The sequence below is a fragment of the Pleurodeles waltl genome, chromosome 4_2 (genome assembly GCF_031143425.1).
Source record: "Pleurodeles waltl isolate 20211129_DDA chromosome 4_2, aPleWal1.hap1.20221129, whole genome shotgun sequence".
Lineage (NCBI taxonomy): Eukaryota > Metazoa > Chordata > Amphibia > Caudata > Salamandridae > Pleurodeles > Pleurodeles waltl.
Genome location: NC_090443.1, coordinates 591,673,373 through 591,697,981, shown reverse-complemented (window position 1 = coordinate 591,697,981; position 24,609 = coordinate 591,673,373). Strand labels below are relative to the sequence as shown.

The following is a 24,609-nucleotide window of genomic DNA, read 5'->3' as shown; positions in this document are numbered from 1 at the left end:
TATTTCATCTCCATTCACTGCAAACATACTTGCGTGCAGGGAACAGAAGTGAAAGATCTGCTTTCTGACACAAGGAGCCGATTGACAGGTCCCGCTGTCACAAACTGGAGTGATTGCTGTGGTTTGATGGCAGCTTCACAGCAGCAAACAGCTATGTCCTGGGGCATGGCACCCTGGGACATTGCAGGAGCTGGCCATTGGGGGTGGTGGTCTCCAGGGCCATCAGTGGCTCCCCGAAGGGGGCCGCACACCCCACTCCAACGTAGAGGTAGTGGCCCCCAGGGTTTGGGGGTCTGAAGCAGAAGACCTTTACATTATTTAGTATTCCGGGGAGGTGGTGATCTCTAGGGCTGCAGGGATGATGCGGGCCCCCCACACCTTCTATTTTAATTGCCCCGGGGAGGTGGCAGTCCCTGGGACGTGGGGTGCCAACTCCTGCACATATTTAATTAATTGACTCAGCGAAGTGGTGGTCCCTGGTGCCTACCCCACATACTAAAAGCATTTTGCCCTGGGGATGGTGGTTCCCCGTGCTCTGGGGCCACATGGCACCACACACATATTTAATTAATGTTGGGGGCTGGGTGGCTGCCCCCATTAAAAATGCACATTGACCCCGGGACTTGAACCACCGGGGGGCTTGAAAAAAATGAAGCGCGGGAGCCCGCATTTTTTTGTTTTTTTAGAATTTTCATGGATCCTCCACGAATCGTGGCAAAAAGAAAATGCTTTTGAACATTGGGACCCCACCACCAGAGCTCAGGGGTCAGGGTATCTTTACCCACCCCCTATTCTTTATTTTTAACATTTGTTGTGGGACTTAGCTGAAGCATGACTGACAACACTTCCTTGTTGAAGGGTTGTCAGCCAATCAGATCTAAGCATGAGATTTGAAGGGGTCGCGAGTAGATATACAAATTTTGATTTTTCTTAATTTCTCTAAAACTACTGAACGGATTTCAATAACAAAAAGGGCTCTTTCTGGACAAAGAGCTACATTTCTGCCAAATTTGATGTAATTCTGTCCAATAGTTTTGTCGCTATTGCTGTTCAATTTTCTTATGAGAATTAACATTGGAAACACTCTGAATGTAACCCCTTCTTTATTCTCGACCCCCACTTCATGGATCACCCCGAAACTTTCTAGACAGCAGCTCATGTGACGGTTGAATTGTTTTGGAAATATTCGTATAGATTTGTCAAGCGGCGCCAAAGATATGGGCAAGCAAAAAACTGCTTTTTCTTTAGCAACTAGGTCCTACCTATAATTACCTAGTGTTGACCTCCACTAAGTAATATATATGTGTGTATATATATATATATATATATATATATATATATATATATATAAAAATGGAGAGAGAGATACATATATATGTATATACAATGTGCTTTTTATACAACTTCATTTAAGGAATTACATTAAAAAATCATGTAAAATATGTTTTAATAAAGCCTAATGTGCTTTAATAATTGTGTTGATGTTTATATATATATACATATATCCTAATATAAAAGAAATACATAACGCTATATTTTAAAGTTTATATTCCATCTAAGCACAGGGTTACTATTTTCTATCTTTGAAATCTAAAACTGTTATGTTACAAAATGGCCGCTCTGTTTGTACTTCCCTTTTAGTTATGTAGTCAATAACAAAGAAGGACTATAGGGTTTAAATAGTTGGGTGTAAAAATGTCTGCCAATGTCCAGTTGAAGGCTATTGCCGAAACGTGTCGACATTTGGTTGGGACAGCGTGTGTTTGTTCCTGGTGGGCACATTAGTGACTCCTTTATTGTGCTTCTTATACTTTTTCATGCGGTGTGAATTTAACCTGCATTTGAACTTTTTTCAATAAATTGAAGCCAATGAGATTATATATAAGTGTTTTTTTGACTCTACATTTTTACGAGCTTGTTTGGATGTTGTGCAGCCCTTGGTGTGCGATTGCATTGCACCAGTTTTTTGAATACATATATATATACATATGTAACAGCTGAATGCCCATATTGCCTGGACCAAGTGAAAAAGTGAAACCACTCACAAAGAGGAAATTGCAGACCGTGTTTTCTAGAAAATACATACCAGATGCATTTTGGCTGCACCAATTCGTATTGTGGTCAAAGGTCCTTATATATTCACTAAACATAGAACACAGACCAGAAGAAAAGAGTGCTCTTTGTGTAAACATCATCTTGGAAGTATCAACCACAAATAGGTTGTATTTACATACTCAGTTTATTCCTCTGTAAATTGATAAAGCATAAATGACAACACCCAGCGTGTTCTCTGTGCTTCCTGAGCACTGTTTTCTGGTGTTTATGAAGCAATAAACACTTTTTTTTAATGCATCGAGTGCGGATCTTTCCTGGCCAAAGGATTCCTGTTTGTGGATTTGCTTTGGTTCTCACACTGACAACATGCACCTCTGCCTCCTGGGCCAGGGACATTTGTGAAAATCTATAGATATCTACACATATATATTTATGTGTGCTTGTACAAGCATATATTTTTATATTGTATGAAAAATTACTGAGATTTAACTAACATTATGTTAATGGAATATAATAAAATATTCTAGATTTACTACTTGAAATAAATAAATATACATATATATATACACACACATATATATATATATATATATATATACATAAGTATATATATATATCTATAAACATTTTTCTGTATGTTTTAATAATATTAGTGTGAAGCAATTTTATTTTGCTATTATTGTATTCACCATTAAAAGTATGGAAAAACAATATTTTTGTTATAGATATTTTTCACACAACATTTTTGTTGCATGATATTGTTGGTTTCCATATTATTTTGTGGACCTGTTTTTAGCACTCCTCTCCTAAAGGGTGTCACAGCACTCTTGCTGACTTAGGACCTGATTACGACCTTGGCAGATGGGGTTACTACATCACAAATGTGACAGATATCCCGTTCCCCCGTATTGCGATCCTATTATATCTTATGGAGATTGTAATACGGTGGACGGAATATTTGTCACATTTGTGACGGAGTATTCAAGATCGTAATCAGGCCCTTAGTCTAAGTTTTCATATTGTCATGAATTTACATGCACTCAATATTTCCATTTGAAATGTTTTTTCTCAATAAGTGTTTAAATGGCATTTTCCAATGTCATTTTTATGTGCGACAAATGCTGGCATTTTAAATATATTGTACAAAATGTCAATATGTTTGGTGTAATTTTGTTGTTTAATGCATGCTTCTGAAATACTGATACAGTGGTGCAATATGCCTATGTAAAAGCTACAAAGTGAGGCTGTTTTTATTAAATTGTAATGCAAACCTTATCTGCTGCAACCACATACTGCATGTTTTCATATCGGTCATATCTGTTCCCTTAAGCAATATGTATTAGTATATCTATTTAATATTAAAAATCCTTTACTGAACTGCTCTGTCACTGAACAGTGCCCACGAGCTAAGTATTCCCTGGTCAGTAACTTAATTAAATACAGACAAGCCTTAGCTTTGTACCCCATGGGCGATTTGTTGCAGTTCCCGTTGCCAATGTTTCTATGCGGAGTTTATGGTCTATGAAACAAGCTGGCATTTTCTTTCACTTGTTTTTAGTTTATTTTTACAGTTCAACAGACTGACAGATGAAAACAAGGTGGAACTGTAATGCGCATGTCACCCTCTATCATACCATGGGCTATTTCTTAATGTTCCTCGTAAGTCATCGCAGGCGCTAGCTTGGGTGATTAGTGGCAAAAATAAATATGTAAAATTCAAACACTAGTTGCATGCCAGTGTGAATACATAACACACTAAAGGCTAGAGGCTGTCCTGGTCTGATGATATTGGCAATGAGTTTGTTCATAAGGGCACAGGAGAGATCTTCATAAATGAAAATGGAAAGTATAAGATCCATTACTTCTGTTTACTTCAGCACAAAAATATTGTTGGAGGCAATGTTGTTTATTTATAATTTTCTATTTTTGACTGCATATACTTGATAGGTATGCACTTGTTGAAGCAGGAAATTGGGCTAAATGTTCGAACTTCCATGTTTTTTTACTGCACCACTGAAATGCGCAGATATTTAGATCATTGATGTCAAGTACATGCTGTGAACCCTGCAGTGTTTCATAGATTTTGTTATGGGAATCAACATAAATTCGTACTGTAAAGTTTAAAATATGTGATGTAGGAGGAAAAGTCCATTACTTAAGCAAAAGTAGCTTCCCAAAAAGGGAATAACCAGGAAGCAGTAATAAGGTAAATGTGAGTGGGTGTGGTCTCTTTCAGTGTCAATCGCTGTAAATAGCACTAGTCTAGCGCTTTGTCTCTTGGAAACGTGTGCACCTATAAAACATAAGGCCTGATTTAGAGTTTAATGGAAGGGGTTACTCAGTCACAAACGTGACAAATATCCCGTCAGCCATATTATGACCCCATTATAGCCCATGGGTATTGTAATACGGCGGATGGGATAAGTGTCATATTTGTGGTGGAGTAACCCATCCACAAAACTCTAAATCAGGCCCATGGTCTATATATGTGCCTAATTTTGATCCAGGATGTCTATGCCATTGCCATACTTTCAGGTATGCAACATTGACTTGCCTTGGAATAAATTACATGCAATAAATTTTAATGCGAGTCATGTCTATAATAGGCCTAGACAGAGTTTGTGGGGTGTGCTACGCAGAGTTCCACAAAGTGCCCCAAAAACTATGCTGCACTACGCAGAGTTTCACAAGCGGTGGAGTGCATTAGGTTGCACTGTTTGCTATGATTTTTCACACCAGGTGTTTGTCCCACACTGAAAAATCAGCACAAATGTCTCCCTGCACAGCGCAAGAGGGCGCTGCTTCTTTTCTGCCTCTCGTGTTGATTTTCTACTCGAGCAGCAGCTACCGCATTGCGAACAGAAGGTTTCTCAATGCGAGCAATTGCAACCATACTGCAACCACTCGCATTGGGAAATCTCATCGGGAGGTCTTGAGTAAGATTTTTCTTGCTCACGCTCGCCAACTCACCGTTGATGTGCGAGAGAGAGAGGAAAAAAACTCCGCTCTACTCCACTATGCAGAGTTTTTTGGAACTCCGTGCTCTACACGGAGTGGGGGGTGGGAAAAACTCCACAAACCCTGGGAGTGGAGCAGAGTTCACCACCCACCCCTAGTCCATAGACAGTGCTTTTGCAAGAAATCTTGCACAGGACTGGTCCTTGAGAAGCAAAATAAAAAAATATAGACCATTCTTTCTTGCAGTCTGTACATAGGAGTCTGGTCCTTAACCCATAACTGCTGAGGCTTTTCACCCTAGTTCTGAGCCCTTTTTTGGCTATTTGTGGTTCTCTGCACGTAAGCCTTTATAATTGTTTTCCACATAATGTATCCACGTAAAATACAAACATCATAGGGATGCTGAGGCTCCCCAGGGTCTGTGGATTACCTGGAGGGTACCAAGTTTTTTTTGGGAAAAATAAAATAAAAGTGTCTGTTTTTTACCTAAAAATGGCATCAACAAAAGAATTGCTATGCTAAAATCACCGTCTTCCCAGCATTCAGGAACAAGCAGACTCAAAAGATGCTATTTTAACCACAGTTTTGGCATTTTTCTAAGAGGTAGCTAATTTTCTGAATTTGTTATACTATCAGCCTACTTCCAGTTTGTGTTGTGAAGCCCATAGGTAATCCTGGAAAGCTATAGATTTCTGAAAAGTAGACAAAATTAAGAATGCAACAAAGGGTCAGTTATGCAGATCCCTCAATGGTTTCTCAAAGAAACTAACTGTTGAAATAAAAAAAATCTGAAAATGAGTTGGAAGCAATGGCCATTTGTGACAACATTTTCATCCGTAACAACTTGTCACAATGACCAATTTACAAAAGCAATATACCATTACGTCTGCAAGATTTGTCTATTTGCAGGGATATATAGGGCTTGAAGGTCGACCAAGAACTCAAATTACCCAGAGCCAACAAATAAGCAGAGTGAAAAATGGGTATCAAGGAAACCTATGAATTTCTGAAATTGACACTAGATATGAAGTTTAGCAGCAGTGGGTATTTGTGAGTTTGTCCGTAACCATACTAGCATGTGATTCGGTGGGCATTTTTCAAAATGCCTTCTTTCTTCCATGATGGCTTACTTTTGAGAGGCACAAGTTATAGAGAAATCCAACTGGTGATAGAAAATGTTCTTATATTCAATGTTTCCACATGTCTCTTGATAAAAATGGAACCTCACTTGTGTGGTTACGCATTGTTCCCTTATGAGAAAATGACCCAAATTGCAACATGGACACATCATATTTTTCCACTCAAACCTGAACCTTTTTTCAATGTGGGTAGCTGTGCATTTTGGGCACAAGTTCAGCCACCATCTAGGAAAACCTAGCAAACCTCCACATTTTTGATAACTCTGCAATGGGGTATATCCAGAGTGGGGTGACTTGCCTGGCTCTCACAAGGTTTTCCTACCCGTAAGCCCTAACAAACCTCAAACTTTGACAAAAACATATTTCCTCAAATGAGTTGAGGAACCCTTCTGGAATATGTGGGGAACCCCAAATTTCTTACCACCAATTATTTCCCCAAGTCTCCCATTAAAATGGAACCTCACTGGTGTCGGTAGGCCTTGTTCAAGGAAAATGTGTTATTTTAGGCAAAGGTAGAGGTTTGCAGAGCTTTGTGCGTTAGAAAATGTTGTGGATTCCACAGGAAGCATACAACCCTGGACTCCCTCTGGTGTCTAATATTTAGAAATGCCTGGGTCTTGTAGGTTTTTCCAGGTAGCGACCTGCCCAAGATCAAAAAATGCAGCCATTCACTATGCCAAGTGGGACAATGTGGGGATTTACCCCCATGCTCCTGGCCCATATATAAAAGTAACATAAAAAATAATCAAATGGGGTGTTTTGGTCTGCAGGAGAGCAGAAGGACTGTAGAAGCACTAGGGGTAAGGGTAGAGCCAGATGTCAGGATGGGACAGACCTACCTCAATCTTAAAAAAATATTCCTGCCATACAGTGAACATTCTGTCTCAGAGGGGCAAATTGTTGGCAAACCCTCTCTCTATGAGAGGGACAGAATGACTGGTGTGTCCTTTTTTGGGATTAGGCTGTGGCCAATACCAGAATGCAAAGCCTGCACATCTTTTTCCTCAAAAGCAAAATCCTTGGGGTCCAGTGGGGCAGATTTGGGGCAGCTTCCCTAATTGTAACAAACCTCTTATCTGCCTCTTAGGGGGAAGACAGACAGCTTTCCCCTTTCAGGGGCAGAGTTATAGCTCAATGCCAGGGTAGGTGTTCTTCTCCTTTTGTTTGTTTAGGCATGATTTTGAATTTACTGGTGTCTAGTAGACTTTCTGCCCCCTGTTGCAAATTGGGTAAGCTTCCCATCTGCTCCTGGGGTAAGCAGAAATACTGTTCCCCTTTATTTTGTCACAAATGCAAAAACCCTCATGTCTAATGGGCTTTGTATCCCTCTGAAAGATGCATTAAGATAAACTCCCCAATTGGGACAAACCTCCTATCTGTCCCCAGGGGAGTCAGAAAGACAAGACAATATTGCCCTGTCTGGAGTGGTAGTTGTTTTGACCCCATTTTCAATCCCTCGTATACAGTGGGCATTTTGCCACCTCAAGGGCAGCAGAAAAACTGTTTGTCCCTTTTTAGGATGCTCCCACTCTTTTGTTGAATTATTTTTTTGCCATCCCTTGTATCCAATGAGCTTTGTGTCCCATGGGGAGGATATATTGGAGATAATTGCCTCCATCCCGCTCCAGGGAGGCAGAAAAATGTTTGCGCCTTTTATGGGGTGGGAGCATTACCATGCTCATTGTGGGCAGCCCCCACCCCTATATCCTTTTCCATTTACTTTTCCTTGTTGTCTAGTGGGCTTTCTGCCCCCACACAGGGTGGCAGATTGGGGGTGTTCACCCTCATCCACCTTCCATAGGGAGTAGAAAGACTGCTGGGTCCTTTTGGACCTCTAGTTTTTTATTTATATTTCTTACCACGCATTGTGTCTAGTGGGGTGTCTGCATCCAGGGAGGGGGGAAGATTGAGGGTAATTACCAAAAGCATTAACTATTGAAAGGTTGGAGATTACAAGCTTTGCTTATCGGTTATTCTTGCTAGCGCATATTTTGTAATTAGATTTGATTTGAATTAAGAAAAAAAATATTTACATTCTTATTTAATTGGCTGTGTTACTAACTGTCCCTGTCAACTAATGTATGCAAATTATTTCATTGCAGTCATTATTTTTCCCAAAATCAGACTCATGCCACATATCTCTTCCATACATGTGCAACTAGATAAGGAGTGGTTATTCTTTCAGTGCCTAGTTAGTCCAGATCTCAGTGAGTGTCATAGGTTATGCCATGATTGTTATGAACAGCAACAAGGCACGCATACTATCCATATAAATAGTGCAGCAGTCATGTCACACACCCACTTAAAATTAGCTAGAAATGTTCCTGGATGGTGGTGGGGGTGTCAAATACTTTATTATGTGTTATGACAGTGCTCCCAAAATAGACCATTGGAGACCCATGTCTCCCAGAGTCAACTGAACAGCATACCAAAAGTATCCAATAATTAACATTTTGGCAGCTTGGCAAACAGCAACAACATATAAATGTTGTTATGGTAGTACACAAAAAGATATACAAATCTGCTATAGTGTATTAGTTGCATTGATTGAATAGTGAAATACCTGTGTCTGTTGTAGGGATGTTATTTTACTTGGACCCTGTGCGTTGCTCTTATGAAATAGGAAGTACGCTTGCCACAGCTGTAGCAACCAAGGGCTACATGCACTAGAAACCTAATTACTGAAAGCAGTTGCAAACTGTTTTAGTCTTTTGACTATTTGAGACCTGTATTTTATTGTAAGTAGTCATCTATGTGCGTCTTATGCATTGTTTGAAAAAATTCAATTTTGAAAAACTTTTGTGAGAGCTGGTTTTGATCCCATTGACTACTGCCTACTCCCCCTGAAGCTTGCTCCCCAGTTTGCAAAGAGTAAAGGGTCCAAAGGGATAATTTTGCACATGAGTTACTACCCAAACTTGGGAGTCAGAAACGTATGTAACTTTTCAATGGTTTGTAACCAGACATCTGGTTGCACACCACTGAGTCATAGGATACAACATGGCCATTTGGTAGGCATATCCACTACACAGCCCTACCAAATTGCAATTCGTTATTCATTTCTAAATCCATATTAGGATTAGTAAAACTTGAGTGTGTCTTAAAATAGATATTGCACATACAAAATAGCTTACTACAGTTTGAAGACTCTCTGATTTGGAGTGTTTATGATGCTAAACATTTTAGTACATCTGGCCTCACCTTACTTGTATGTGTAACTGTATTAGAGAAAGGAAGAGTAAAATCTGGATGATGTAAAAAATATAGTATTTAACCCCTCGGCTGCCAGGCCTTTTCCCTCTCAGGTGCCAGACCTTTTTTTGGCTATTTGGGGCAGTTTGCGCTTAGGCCCTCATAACTTTATGTCCACATAAGCTACCCATGCCAAATTTGCATCCTCTTTTTCCAACATCCTAGGAATTCCAGAGGTACCCAGATTTTGTGGATTCCCCTGAAGCAGACCAAGAAATTAGCCAAAATACAGTGAAAATGTCGCTTTTTTTTTAAATGTGAAAAAAGGGCTGCAGAAGAAGGCTTGTGTTTTTTTCCCTGACAATGGCATCAACAAAGGGTTTGCAGTGCTAAAGTCACCAGCTTTCAGGAACAGGCAGACTTGAATAAAAAAAAACATTTTGCAACACAATTTTGGCATTTTACTGGGACATACCCCATTTGTACTATTTTTTGTACTTTCAGCCTCCTTCCAGTTAGTGACAGAAATGGGTGTGAAACCAATGCTGGATCCCAGAAAGCTAATAATTTCTGAAAAGTAGATAACATTCTGAATCCAGCAAGGGGTCATTTGTGTAGATCCTACAAGGTTTTCCTACAGAAAATAACAGCTGAAATAAAAAAATATTGAAATTGAGGTAAAAAAACAGCCATTTTTCTCGACGTTTTACTCTGTAACTTTTTCCTGCAATGTCAGGTTTTTGAAAGCAATATACTGTTACGTCTGCTGGACTCTTCTGGTTGCGGGGATATAAAGGACTTGTAGGTTCATCAAGAACCCTAGGTACACAGAGCTAATAAATGAGCTGCACCTTGTAATGGGTTTTCATTCTATACCGGGTATACAGCAATTCATTTGCTGAAATATGAAAAGTGAAAATAGGTATCAAGAAAACCTTTGTATTTCCAAAATGGGCACAAGATAAGGTGTTGAGAAGCAGTGGTTATTTGCACATCTCTGAATTCCGGGGTGCCCATACTAGCATGTGAATTACAGGACATTTCTCAAATATACATCTTTTTTACACACTGTCTTACATTTGGAAGGACAAAATATAGAGAAAGACAAGGGGCAATAACACTTGTTTTGCTATTCTCTGTTCCCCCAAGTTTCCCAATAAAAATTGTACCTCACTTCCGTGGTTAGGTCTAATGCTTGCGACAGGAAACGCAACATGGACACATCACATTTTTACATTGAAACCTGACGTGTTTTTTGCAAAGTGCCTAGATGTGGATTTTGGCCTCTAGCTCACCTAGGGAAACTTACCAAACCTGCACATTTTTGAAAACTAGACAACTAGGGGAATCAAAATGGGGTGACTTGTGGGGCTCTCACCAGGTTCTGTTACCCAGAATCCTTTGCAAACCTCAACATTTGGCCAAAAAAACACTTTTTCCTCACATTTCAGTGACCGAAAGTTCTGGAATCTGAGAGGAGCCACAACTTTCCTTCCACCCAGTGTTCACCCAAGTCTCCCGATTAAAAATAGTACCTCACTTGTGTGGGTAGGCCTAGCGGTCGCAACAGGAAATGTCCCAAAACACAACGTGGACACATCACATTCTCCCAAAGAAAACAGAGCTGTTTTTTGCAAAGTGCCTAGCTGTGGATTTTGGCCTCTAGCTCAGACGGCACATAGGGAAACCTACCAAACCTGCGCATTTTTTAAAACAAGACGCCTAGGGGAATCCAAGATTTGGTGACATGTGGGGCTCTCACCAGGTTCTGTTACCCAGAATCCTTTGCAAACCTCAAAATTTGTTCCCCCAAGTCTCTCTATAAAAAATGGTTCCTCACTTGTGTGGGTAGGCCTAGTGCCCGTGAAAGGCAATGCCCCAAAACACTAAAACACTATCTGGACACATCAAAATTATCAAATACAAAACTACCTGTTTTTGCGGGGCACCTGCGTTTTCAGTCCTGGGCTCAGCAGCCATCTAGGGAAACCTACCAAACCTAGACATTTCTGAAAACTTGACACCTGATGGAGTCCAGGGAGGTGTGACTTGCATGGATCCCCCAATGTTCTCTTACCCAGAATTCCAGCAAACCTCAAATTTATTTAAAAAATCAAATTTTCCCCTCATTTCTGTGTGGGATCATTGCACTGGTACAAATTTACTTCCACCCAACGTTCCACTCAGTGTCTTGGTAAAAACGATACCTCACTTGTGTAGGTGGGCTAAGTGCCTATGACAGGGAAGAGCCAAAAACATGTCGAAATTGAGGGCGAACCAAAGCTGGTCCAAAACGGCAGTTTGGAAAAAAACATTTTTAGGCTGACAAGTGCAGCAGAATTTTCATTGAAATTGGTGAGACAATGCTGGGTGGTAGGATTTTTGTGGATTCCTGCAGATTCTGGAAGATTCCATCACCGAAATGTGGGGAAAATGTGTGATTTCCAGTAAAGTTGGAGGTTTGCAGGGCATTGTGGGTAAGAAAATGGTGCGGGTGCATATGAAGCACACTACCCTGGAATCACCCACTTGTTTAGTTTTCAGATGTGTCTAGGTCTTGTGGATTTTTCTACATGGCAGAGTCCCAAAGTCGAAAAAGTGGAGCCCTCACCATTCCAAGTGGGACAATTTTGAGAGTCAGCCAAGCTCTCAAGGCCCAAATGTAAAACCAAAACCCAAAATTATCAAATGTCCTCTTGCTTGCCGTGGGATAAGATGTTTTAGTGTGCAGTGGGAGAGCTGCAAGACTGTTACTTCCTTCAGTTGGGGTGGGGGCATAACCAGGCCCAATCTGGTCGGTAGCCACCACCCCACTATTTTATATATTTTTTTAATTTCCTGACATCTAGTATGCTTTCTGCCTCACCCCCCCACCACCCCGGGGAGTGGATCCGGGGTAGTTTCCCCATCTGCCCACTGGTGGGTAGAACAACTTTGGCCCAATTTATTTGGGGTGGGTATATGGCCATACCCCCACCCTCTTATTTTGGAAAAAAAATCTTCCCTGGTCTCTGGTGGGCTTTCTGCCCCCCTTGGGGGCAGATGGGCCTTCCAAAAATAGGCTGATCTTCCTGTGTTGTGTACGGAACATGGAATGCAGGCCTCGTGGATCTAATGGGGATTGGAACATGGAATGCGGGCCTCATGAGTAGAATGCGGGATGGTGGAATGTGGGATGTGGTTGGGAGTACGGCAGTTGGAGGTGTATTGGCAGCACGCAATGGAGGTGGCTCTGTAATCTATGAGAAATAAACATGTAACTTGTTCCTACCTCGTGTGGCAGATTCTTGGAGTTTATAACATAATTCTGGCGACGAGCGATACTTCAGGAGCCACCTCGGAACCTACGCACAGCTTTGGAAGCGGACGCAGCACCATTTATAAACGTTTCTTCTCCCACGAAGGTGAGAATCGATTTGACGCAGTGTACATGCTTGTGTGCCCTCCAGAGAGAAATTCATTCGTGCGGCCTCCTCTGAGGGCAGCCTGCGCGCGACTGACACTCTCCGCGTGATCAGCGCTGGAGCTGCCCCGCGTCTCTTCATAAGCGCAAGCAGGGTGTGTGCGCGTGCACTCTCAGTCTGTCCAAGATTTTGCCGATGACACTACACGTACCTTAGCAACCTGGACATGGAGAAAAGACTATTAGTGTAAAACACACATTTCTGTGGCTGCGTCTTTACAGCTGCACTTGGAATACATTTTAGTACATTGACTCATCGATTTTTTTTTTGATTTTTTTTTTTATTTAAAAAAAATGTATATATATGTGAGTGTGTCATACTCTTAATTTTTTTATTTTTTTAAGACTATTGGTTCAACAGCTTACCAATTCTTGCTTACAGCAGGTTTGGCTTTCTCTGTTCCAGGATAACGTCGGAATCTGACCTTAGTGAACACTATGCAGTCTGTTTCTGCCCCTCCTCCATTTCTAGACACACCTGGTGAACCACCGGTGTCTTGGCCTCAATGGTTTGATGCGTTTGAAACCTATTTAGGGGCTATTGGAGCTTCACGGTATAGACCTGAGAGGAAAACGTTTCTATTATTACACTCACTGGGATTTGAAGGCCGTGAGACTTTGAAACACCTTCCCGATGTCGAAGCGTTAGAAGGTGAAGAATTGGACGAATATCAAGAGACAGTAAAAAAACTCATCCGGAGATTTGATAAACAGCCGAGTCTTGTAGTATTACCCCACAAATCTTTCAAGAGGGTCCAGCTACAGAGTGAATCAATTGATGACTTTGTCAGTGTTCTCCGTAAATTGTGTGCACAATGTCAATTTGGTGCATTCCGTGATCAGCTGGTCAGGGACCAGCTCATAGGGAATTGTTTTGATAAACACATCCAACAAAGACTACTTACCATGGGGGATCCTTCGCTTGATGATGTGATTAAGCAGGCGAAGAGCATTGAACTGGCTCAAGCTTCTCTTAAGGAACGTTCGTCTCAACGCAAGGAAGAAGAGAAAGCCAGTGTTAACATTGTCTCTTCTCGCAAAGAACTCAGGACCAGCAATAATCAATTTTTCAAACGTAGCAATATTTGTTTCAGATGTGGGAATCTTCCACATGCAAAAGATTCTAAAGGTTGTCCTGCTAGGAATGTGGCGTGTCACAAATGCGGCCGGACAGGCTACTTTGCCAGGGTGTGTCAGAATCCTGGAAACAAGAATGCTAAAATCAGCAGTGTGCGTGACGATAAGGAGGTGTCTATTCAATGTTTGGAGAATGAATTCCGTGACATGATTGTGGTGGTCACAGATGAACAAGTTCTTTCGGGAGATCCGGAGGAGTGTGTCGACCCGTATGTGGATATTCGTGTGGGGGGTAAAATGCTCCATCTTCTTGTGGATTCTAGTGCACGCATTACAATGATAACCTTAGACCTGTTTAAGAAAACGTGGGGTGCTAGGAAACTGTTTCCACCTGACAGAGCGCCAGTTTCCTATGAGGGAAGGAGGATAGAGTTGGAGGGTTTCATCGAAGATGTGTTGGAATTCACGGGGCGCAAAATCTGTGGAAAGGTGTATATTGTTGTCAAGGGTCTCAATATTTTAGGTTGGTTCCATCAAGGCCTATTTGGTATGGTACTGAGACCAGGTACCACTGAGCAAGTTATGGTAGTTAAAGACCATAGTGGTAATGACTTGTCGACTCTCCATAAGATGTTCCCTAGTGTATTTTGGAAGAAAATTAGGATGTATCAAAGGTTTTAAACATAGTATCAAAAGAAAAAAAAACGCCATACCCATTAAGCACAAATTAAGAGCAATCCCATTCAGCTTGAGGGAGGACCTTAACTCAGAATTGGAGAAACTACAATTGTCAGGGGTAATTGAGTCGGTTGAGTCTAGTTTATGGTTGTCTCCAATTGTCGCTCAAAAATGCAGTGGCGAGATGCGTTTGTGTGTTGACTTGAGGAGTCTCAACAAAGAGATTTGGGTCTACTCCTTTCCACTACCCAGGATCAATGATTTGGTTGAGAAATTGAATGGTGCAGTATGGTTTTTAAAAATTGACTTAGCATCGGCATATCACCAGGTTGTTCTTGAAGAAGACTCTAGACATTTTACGGCTTTCAACACACCTTTTGGTACTTTTTAATTTCGTAGGATGCCTTTTGTTCTTGCTTCGGCTGCTTCAGTTTTCCACGGCTGCTTCAGTTTTCCAACGTATCATGTCACAACTACTGAAAGATGTTGAAGGGGTCCTGGTGTTTCAGGATGATGTGTTGATCTTTGCCAAACAGTTATTAGAACATGACACAGTGCTGAAGCTAGTATTACAGATTTTTGAGGAGAATGGGGTGGTTGTTAGAGTACAAGTGTGCATTTTGGAAAAAAGAGATTGAATTTTTGGGACATGTTGTTTCGTCGGAAGGAGTCAAACCGAGACCTGGATTGGTGGATGCTGTTCGCGAGTGTCTTCCTCCAAAGAACAAGGACGAGCTTCGCTCTTTTGTTGGGTTGTGTGAATTTTATTCCAGGTTTATTCCTAGTTACGCCTCCAAAATGAAATGTTTGTCTAATATGTTGAAGAAGAGTGTTGAATTCGCGTCAGGACACGTTTGATTTGGTAAAATCCGAAATGACCAATGCCAAGGCACTACGTCCATACGATCCAACATTAATGTGTAAGATTATGGTTGATGCTAGTAAGTACGGTTTGGGTGCTGTTCTAGTGCAGGACACTGAACAAGTTGAAGCCACAATCAGTTATGCCTCTAGGGTATTGAGAGAAGCTGAATTGAACTACTCAGTAATAGAGAAAGAGTTATTAGCTTGTGTCTGGGCTAGTGAAAAGTTTTGGAGTTATATATGGGGCACACTGTGAATCTTCCAGCGTCCAAGGCCTATAGCAAAACTGGTTGGGAGGAGGCATTTTGGAAGGATCCCATCTTGGCCCAGGTTAGAGAATTTGTAATCAATGGGTGGCCGAGAGAAAAGAATGTTCCCTTACCATTACAACCATTTTGTAAAGTTGCGAGTGAAATTTCAATAGAAGATCAGATACTTTTGAGGGGTGAGAGGTGTATTCCTCCCCATGATATACGTTCTGGTCTGATAGATTTGGCACATGAAGGACACTTTGGAGCGACTATGACCAAGAGGAGGTTGAGGAAAAGTTATTGGTGGCCATCCATGGATAAAGAGGTTGATTTAGTGGTCAAAAGGTATGTTGTTTGCAATTCTGCGGAAAAGGGTTTGAAAGTACGTACGCCACCTTTGCATTCTATTGAAGTGCCTGTAAGACCGTGGTCTAAGGTGGGAATAGACATGGTTGGGCCGTTTAATTTTCTTCCCCACAATTTACGGTATGCATTTGTTCTCATGGATTATCACAGTAGGTGGCCTGAATCATATTTCGGACAATGGGGTACAGTTCGTTAGTTACGAGATGGAGGACTTCTTGAAACAATCTGATATTAGACATTTGAGGAGTTATTTATATCACCCCCAAACTAATGGCTTGGTTGAAAGGATGAATAGAGTGGTTGGAGATTGTATAAAATGGGCTAGACACAATAATTATGACATCCCAAAGGCTGTGATCACCATGTTGTGGGTTTATCATTCCACACCCCACTCATTAACTAATGTATCACCTTTTGAGGCACTAAGAGGTCGTAAACCTAACACCGTCCTGTTCCCATCATGGTTGGCGAGTTCTTTGAAAAGCAAAAGATCAGGTGGAAGGATGAGTGTAGTCAAGTGGGAAAAGGTGAGGTCAGGACAAGAGCGCATGAAAAGAAGGTATGATACTATTAAAGCCACCAAGTTGTGTAGGGTTTGCCCTGGAGATTTGGTGCGAATAAAGAAAAGCGTGTCTGTTAAAAAAGGTGCTGTTTGTTTTGGAAAACCTGTCAGTGTGAGAAAAGTTTGTGGGAATGCAGTTATGGTTGATGATGGCCGTTGGTGGAACTTATCCAAAGTAGTAAAGCTTTCCGAGGGTTTGGCGTCGAGTGCTTGTGGTGAGAGTGATAACAGCAAGGATGGAGAAAGGGGCTATGGTGGAAGCCCTAGAATACATGTTCAAGATTTGCATAAAGTTGATACTCATAACTCTGCCTTAGAATGTTTGGAAGTATTTCCACGCAGATCTTCCCATGAAAGATTTTTACCATGGAAATTAAGACCTGATCAGTAATTTCTTTCAGCTTCGGGGTTCTATTCAAGTTTGTTTGTTGTGGGTATATTTTGTTTTATGTTTTTTTGTTGTTGTTGTTTGGTTCATTTATAAGCTAAAAAAAAAAAAAAAAAAGGGGAGAGATGGTATGTTGTGTACGGAACATGGAATGCGGGCCTCGTGGATATAATGGGGATTGGAACATGGAATGCGGGCCTCGTGAGTAGAATGCAGGATGGTGGAATGTGGGATGTGGCTGGGAGTACGGCGGTTGGAGGTGTATTGGCAGCACACAATGGAGGTGGCTCTGTAATCTATGAGAAATAAACATGTAACTTGTTCCTACCTCGTGTGGCAGATTCTTGGAGTTTACAACAATATGGCCAATAGTAATGTGCCCCCATGGGGAATGACCCTTGCCCAAGGGGCTGCCCACCAAACAAAACACACACATACACCAATCCCTGGTGCCTAAATCAAATCAAATCATAAATATTTATAAAGCGCGCTACTCACCCGTGCAGGTCTCAAGGCGCTAGGGGGAAGGGGTTACTGCTGCTCGAAGAGCCAGGTCTTGAGTAGTCTCCGGAAAGCGGAGTGGTCCTGGGTGGTCCTGAGGATGGTGGGGAGGGAGTTCCATGTCTTGGACGCCAGGTAGGAGAAGGACCTCCCACCTGCCGTGGTGCGGCGGATGCGAGGGACGGCGGCGAGAGCGAGGTTGGCGGAGTGAAGAGGACGGGTGGGAGTGTAGAAGCTGAGGCGGCGGTTGAGGAGTTCGGGTCCCTTGTTGTGGATGGCTTTGTGTGTGTGGGTGAGGAGTCAGAAGGCGATCCTTTTGTTGACGGGAAGCCAGTGCAGGTGTCTCAGGTGGGCTTAGATGTGGCTGTTGCGGGGTATGTTGAGGATGAGGCGGGCGGAGGCGTTTTGAATTCGTTGCAGACGTTTCTGGAGTTTAGCGGTGGTTCCTGCGTATAGTGTGTTGCCGTAGTCCAGGCGGCTCGTGACGAGGGCGTGGGTCACGGTCTTTCTGGTGTCAGCGGGGATCCAACGGAAGATCTTTCAGAGCATGCGGAGGGTGAGGAAGCAGGAGGATAATACGGCGTTGACTTGTTTGGTCATGGTGAGAAGTGGGTCCAAGATGAAACCGAGGTTGCGTGCGTGCCTAAGTGGTTTCTGCCCCCCCGGGGGCATATCAGCCTAATAGAAATAGGCCAATCTGCCCCTAAGGGGAGCAGAAATGGCCTAAAAAAAATTTGCCCTCCCAGGGGAACGACCCTTGCTTAAGGGGTTGCTCCCCACATATAAAAAAAAATAAAGTAAACAAAAAAATATATTCCTGTTGTCTAGTGGTTTTTTGCCCCCCCCGGGGGCAGATCAGCCTAATGATAATAGGTCGATATGACCCCGGGGGGCAGAAAAGGCATAAAATATTTTTCCCCCATGGGGAGCACCCCTTGCCCAAGGGGTCTCTCCCCTCATTCAATTATATAAAAAACAAAATCCCAGGTGTCTAGTGGTTTCTGCCCCCCTTGGGGGCAGGTTGGCCTAATAAAAGTAGGCCGATCTGCCCCCAAGGGGGGCAGAAATGGCCTAAGAGTAATTTTTTCCCTGAGGGGTTACTCCCCACATATAAAAAATAAATAAATAATCCTGGTGTCGGGGTTTCTGCCTCCCTGGGGGCAGATCGGCCTAATTATAATAGGCCGATCTGCCGCGGGGGGGCAGAAATGGCCTAATTATACTTTGCCCTCCTGGGGAGTGGCCCTTGCCCAAGGTGCCGCTCCCCTTATGAGTAAATACGAAAAAACTGAAAACTCCCTGGTGTCTAGTGGGCATTTCTGCTGCCCCATCACGATGCGATCGGACAGCAGAAATGCTGAGAGAGACATCAAAGGAAAGTCCTTTCCTTTGATGCCTTACTCAGGTCCTCCACGTGATCGGAGGAGAAATGCAAAAACATTTCTCCTACGATTGGCGCTGGAAGCTGAGCTTCAAACACAGAGGGGCAGGCCTCTGATGAGGTCAGCGCGCAGTCGCGCGCTGACATCATCAGAAGCCACGGGGGTCAGGAGGGTGGCGGTGGTGGAAGTGGAAGCAATTCCTCTTCCATCCCTGCGCTTCCCCCGAGGGCCTTTATCTGAATGTAACGGTTAAGTCCTGGGCACCCTAGCGGTGCTGCCCAGGACGTAACAGTTGCGTCCAGAGCACCCGAGGGGTTAAATGGTGTGAATATTAATCTGCGTATGAGGGATAAGTGTGATGTCTGCATGTCAGTAGGGGAATTTCAGAGTTCCATGCATGGGTGAAGGATATCTTTTAGGCCTATTGAAACAGAGAGGGTGTGCAGGTTTACCTTAAAAAACAACCTGAATACGAGAGAACTTCTCCTTCCCCCACCTCTTCTCATCCAGCCACTTCCTTTACTGCCGAGACATGTACATCCTCCTTAGTGCATTTACTGTGAACTCCTGCCACATGAAAATCTTCCCAGCTCAATTGAGATTGTATGGAGGGATACCATGCAAGTATTTGTACATTTTCAAGTCAGATTTACCTACAAGGGCAGTCCTGTCCTCAGTGCTTTGTCTGCCTCTTGAGTGTTGCAGCTTGCATTCTAGAGTCTGAGTGTGGTTTCTGTTGGCAAGAGGGTTGTGTATGCCGAGGGGAAAAGGGCAGAGTGTAGGTTGTTTGTTGTATGTATGTATTTTCTAAGTGAATATGTATCAGGTGTGTGATTTTGTTCATATCTATAGTATTTGCCTATCTCCACCCTAATGGTAGATAAACCCCCCAATGGCAGTCTTCTTTACCAAAAAGACAACATTTAAAATGCAGTTGTTGGACCTGGCCCTCACTGCAGAGTCATTCCCAAACTTTTAGCCTTCCTCCTATTTTTGCTGAATTTGTTTTTGTTGGCCTTAGGATTCTGGGCACTTGACCACTGCTAACCAGTGCTAAAGAGCATAAGCTCTCTCCCCTAAACATGGTAATATTGGTGTATCCCCACATGGCATATTTAATTTATTTACAAGTCCCTAGTAAAGTGCAGCAATTGTGCCCAGTGACTGTGAATCAAGTACTACTAGTGGGCCTTCAGCACTGATTGTGCCACCCACTTAAGTAGCCCTTTAAACATGTCTCAGACCTGCCATTGCAGAGCCTGTGTGTACAGTTTGAATTGCCATTTTGACCTGGCAAAATAAACTTTTTTCCAGGCTCAAAGCTTCCTTTTTCAATCCATATTTCAGCCCTAGGGTAGGCCCTGGGAAGCGAGGTAAGTGTGCAATGTATTTAAAAAGTAAGTAGGACACGTACTTTTAAGTTTTACATGTACTGGTAGAGAAAAACTTCTAAATTCATACTTCACTACTGCAAGGTCTATATCTCTTGCAGGATAACATTGGGGTTGCCTTATTATATTTTATAATGTAATTTTCAAAGGGGAGGAGATTACTCCTTCAGGTTTGGTGTCTCTGGAACCACAATTTTAAATCCTAACATGGCGAACTCTGATTTTAAATTGCAATTCTGAAAATGCTACTTTTAGAAAGTTGGCATTTTCTTGTTTTGACCATTTCATGCCTGCAGCCTGTCTCTGGGCCCATGACTGAGTATGGTTGGCAGCTGGGTTTTGTGTATTCCTCCTAGATAGCCACACACAATGGGAGCTTAGGTGTGAATTGACGGGCCTATCTCGGGCAAGATGGGAGGTAAGAGCTGGACACAGCCTCACTTAGACCTGAATAGGATGTGTCCTGTCCACACACAAGGTGCCTAAAACCCTGTATCTTTACTCTAGTCAACTTGGAGCCAGGGCAGGGAAGGCAAGTAATCCCTTGCCCTTTAAAGCCACTGTCTAGACGTTTCTCCCACCTTCCAGACCCAGGGCACCAGGGTATAAATACCAGATCCCAGAATCTACCACTTCAGTACAGTTCTGGACCTGTGGATACTCTGCCAGGAAGAAGGACTGCTGTGCTGTTACAAGGACTGCCGCTTTGCTGGCCTTCTGCTCTACAAGGAACTGCTGACCCACTGCGCTCCTTACTGAGGAAGAAGACCTAACCCGGACCTCCATCATGAACCTAGAACCCCAGCGTGACTCAAAGGGTGAGTCTGCTGGCCTCTTGATCTGAGCATCAGGAACATAACAGCCTTCCCACAGCTTCTGAATCTGTCTTCAGCAAGTTCCTGACCTCCAAGAGGTGCCACTTAGCTTGTAGAGTCAGGCTCTTCACAACTGCAAATGGACATTTTCACAAAGAAAACCAGTGTGAGCCTCCACAAGTCCGTCTTTTCGCATAGCAAACATCATCAGTCTGCGTGAACCACCAAAGCAAGACTCCAGTCTGCCTATCCGGGACCCCCGACCTGCTCCTTGGGCCATGCCGACCACTACTAGACATACTCTCCTTACTCCTGGCGATCTTCTCCCACAGGAATAGGATTCAGTAGAAAACTCGAGAAGGTAAACCTTCAGGGGACTAACCTGGGACTATATCCAAACCGTGCTTCAACGCAGTCGGTTTGAACTTTTGACTATGACCTCGTCCAGCTTCACTAGCTTTCCCCAGTTGGTGTTTTATGCTTTTAGGTGCTATTTTTCAATTTATTCTTCAAAAATGCAAAACTGCTGTTCTACGGATTGGAGTTTTGCCATTTTGATCGTGTTTTATTTATTAAATTTTGCTCTATTTTTCTAACCTGGTGTGGTACCTTTTTGTGTAGTGTTATTGCTGTTTTACTGTTTGAAGTTTTTCTCAAATACTTTACACATTGCCTGTACGCTATGCCTGACTGCTCTGTGCGCAACTACCAGGGGGTGAGCATAGGTTAACCTCGGTTGTGTTTTTTACTTGCCTTGACTAGGATTGTTGTTCCTGCTTGGACAGGCTGCATACCTCAGCCAACCACATTGGTGTAACTCGGTTCAGTATTTTTGTAGTTATTAAGGAAAGAAGATTTATGTACATCTACAGATGTGGATCCACCACAGATCCACAGTGGTGTATCCTTGGTTCCATGTGCCAACAGCAATGCTGTCATTGGCTGACCGCAACCGGAAAGAAAAGTTGCAGCCACCATTTTTCTGAAATAGGACATAGGTCCTGGGGGGAAATAAAGTGTAAATAGAATATAAGCTGTCAGGATTGAGGTATCCTGACCTCAGGGGACTGATGGAGGGGTCTTTGAGAGACCAGTCATGCGCTTGAAATTACCCAAAAATGATTTTTATGGTGTACAAGGATCCATGGATCCACTGTAGCACTCAGCACTGCCCCCATGTGAATCTGCAGCAGATCTGTGAACAGAAAATTAGGCATGGGCAGAGAGCGTGTTGTTGTGCTACACAGAACTCTGCAAAGTGGCCCAAAAGCTCTGCTGCACAACACAGAGTTCTGCGGGTGGACAGGGTTCCCCATTGCACCCGTTTGCATTGCGTTTTACATCAAACACAACGTGAAGTACATCCTTGCCTTAAAAATCACACGTAAACAGCACCATGCGGTTCACATTGGCTATCTTGTTTTTCTTACTCTGTTCATCATACTGCGCCTAGTTTGAATCCTTCTATTATCGTTTCAATCCTCCCCTCTTAATTAATCTACATGGATTTTTTTTTTTTTTTTGTATGTCTTTTTGTGTCTGTGTATTTTATATATTTTTTTTTTCCAGTGATTTTGTGATTTTTTGTATATTTGTTTATTTTTTCCCCTTTACTTCCTTATTTAATTTAATTTAATTTTGTTTCCTTCCTTTCTTCCTTTCATCCTTCCATTCTTCCTTCCTTCCTTTTCCTGTTTCTTTTTGTTTTCATGGGAGCGAAGCCAGGCCCTCTCAAGCAGCCAGTGGTAGCAGCAGTCTACATTGTGGGCAGGTGTGCTGCCAAGCGGTGCAGCCGAGGCCCTTCTTTTGCAAGGTGGAGGAGGCAGCACTTTTTTTTACATGCAGCGTCACCTTCCCTCCATGCTGGCAGTAGGCGGCAGGCCTGGTAGCAGGTACCCCCTGTGGTAGCATCAACTTCGTTGGGGGAGGGTGTGCCAGTGTGTGCAGTGCACCAGCCAGACACAGCGCACCAGCCAGCAGCTGACGCACCACTGGGTGGTATAATCTACAGCGAGGAGGACCTGATCTTACCTGCTAGGTGTAGAGATTCTGGGGCTCGGTGAGTACTGATTATTTTATTGTCTTTGTGTTCTACAATGCTAACTTTTTTTTCTGAATAGCCTGCTGCTCACACACTGAGGTAACTTATGTTTAGCCTCTGTTAAGAATATTATTATGTGATCCAATTAGAGCTAGGCAGGTGCTTGGCACTACTTCATCATACTTGTCGGTGCTCACTTTGGCTGATTATTTAGGAAGTTATTGCAAAGCAGACACCTCTATCCTCCTGTCACTATAGTGAATTAGTGATATCAGTGAGTTAGAGTTCTCTGCGAATTTTGTCTAGGTAGGTCATATAGTCCCAAACAATTTCACAATGATGCGTAGTACTACTAGTATGCATCTGTGCATGGCAAAAAGGGAAGACTGAGTTGGTTTATAAAGGGAGTTAAGAAATGAGAATAGAATCAAAGATCATTCATTGCAATGCATTAGTTCTAAATGTAGTTTTTGGTAAGGAGATTTGGAATAGAGATTTTAGGAGTATAGTCAACTCAATGATAGTCGATCATAGGTGATCTGATTTAAAAAAGTACAATGTAACTGCATTTGTCTATTATAATAATTGTGTGGAGATTAACTGAACTGTACCACTAATCTATTTTTTTAAATCTTCTTTATTTGTTACATCAGCACCCAAGGGCAAGAAGAGGGGCACAGAGGTGGGCCCGATGACAGCTGTGGAGGAGACGCCAACCACCAGTGCCAATGCTGAGAGCTCTACTCATTATTATTATTTCCCTAACTTTAACCTCAGTCCACTACTATGCTACTTTAAATTTGCCTTGTTTATTCTTTTTTTATGCAGTCTCCTTTTTTTGCCCAACTCCCCTATCACTTCTTGTTTTATTCCTGTTATCCCTGCATTATCTTTTTTGTGTCTTTCTTTGACCATTTTGTTCCACCCCTTTCATGTGCTTCAAAGATTCTGAGTCATCCTAATAATAGGCTATAGCTCTGTCCGTCCATTAGAAAAAGTTTTTGGTTGGCTTGACTACCTGACATTTCTAACATTGTGAACCAACAAAATGCCCAGATTGGTATTTTTGATAGAAAATACTGCAGTACTAACTGAACTGTTGCGATGCATGGCGGTTGCATTTAAAAAAAAAAAAAAAAAAGTGAAGGTATACCTGTCATCTAAAATTGTATAATTTTTTTTCTAGCCACACAATGAACCAGTGATGCCAGCTCAAGTGCCACTGTAGAAGGAGATGGAGCAGGAGGAACTGGTGGTGGTAAGTCACATTGCTTGCTTACTGACAATTGCTATTATACTCACTAGCTACAAGGGCGGTGTTGTGATTATGCCCCCCCCCGCATTACCATCTACAGTAGTGGTTGGGTTATGGCCTCTTCTATCTGCAACTCAGCAAAAGCACACATACTGTATGCTAAAAATTATGACTTGGTGGAAACTAGAAAGAATGGAAGGGTAAAAGAAAGGATGGGTGAAATGAGTGAAG

General features: G+C 42.6%; 1 protein-coding gene across 2 annotated transcripts in view; it reads left to right on the top strand.

Moving 5' to 3' along the window:
- DPYD (dihydropyrimidine dehydrogenase) overlaps window positions 1-24,609 on the top strand; it is a 3,199,941-nt gene that overhangs the window by 1,834,439 nt on the left and 1,340,893 nt on the right. The window contains exon 14 of one of the 2 annotated variants that reach the window (XM_069232137.1): window positions 24,310-24,371. The exons of the other annotated variant lie outside the window; for it this stretch is intronic. Coding sequence (XP_069088238.1) covers window positions 24,310-24,351 — 42 coding nt within the window. The 3' untranslated portion in view covers window positions 24,352-24,371. Of the gene's footprint in view, window positions 1-24,309; window positions 24,372-24,609 lie in introns of those variants that run through there. 2 annotated transcript variants of the gene reach the window in all.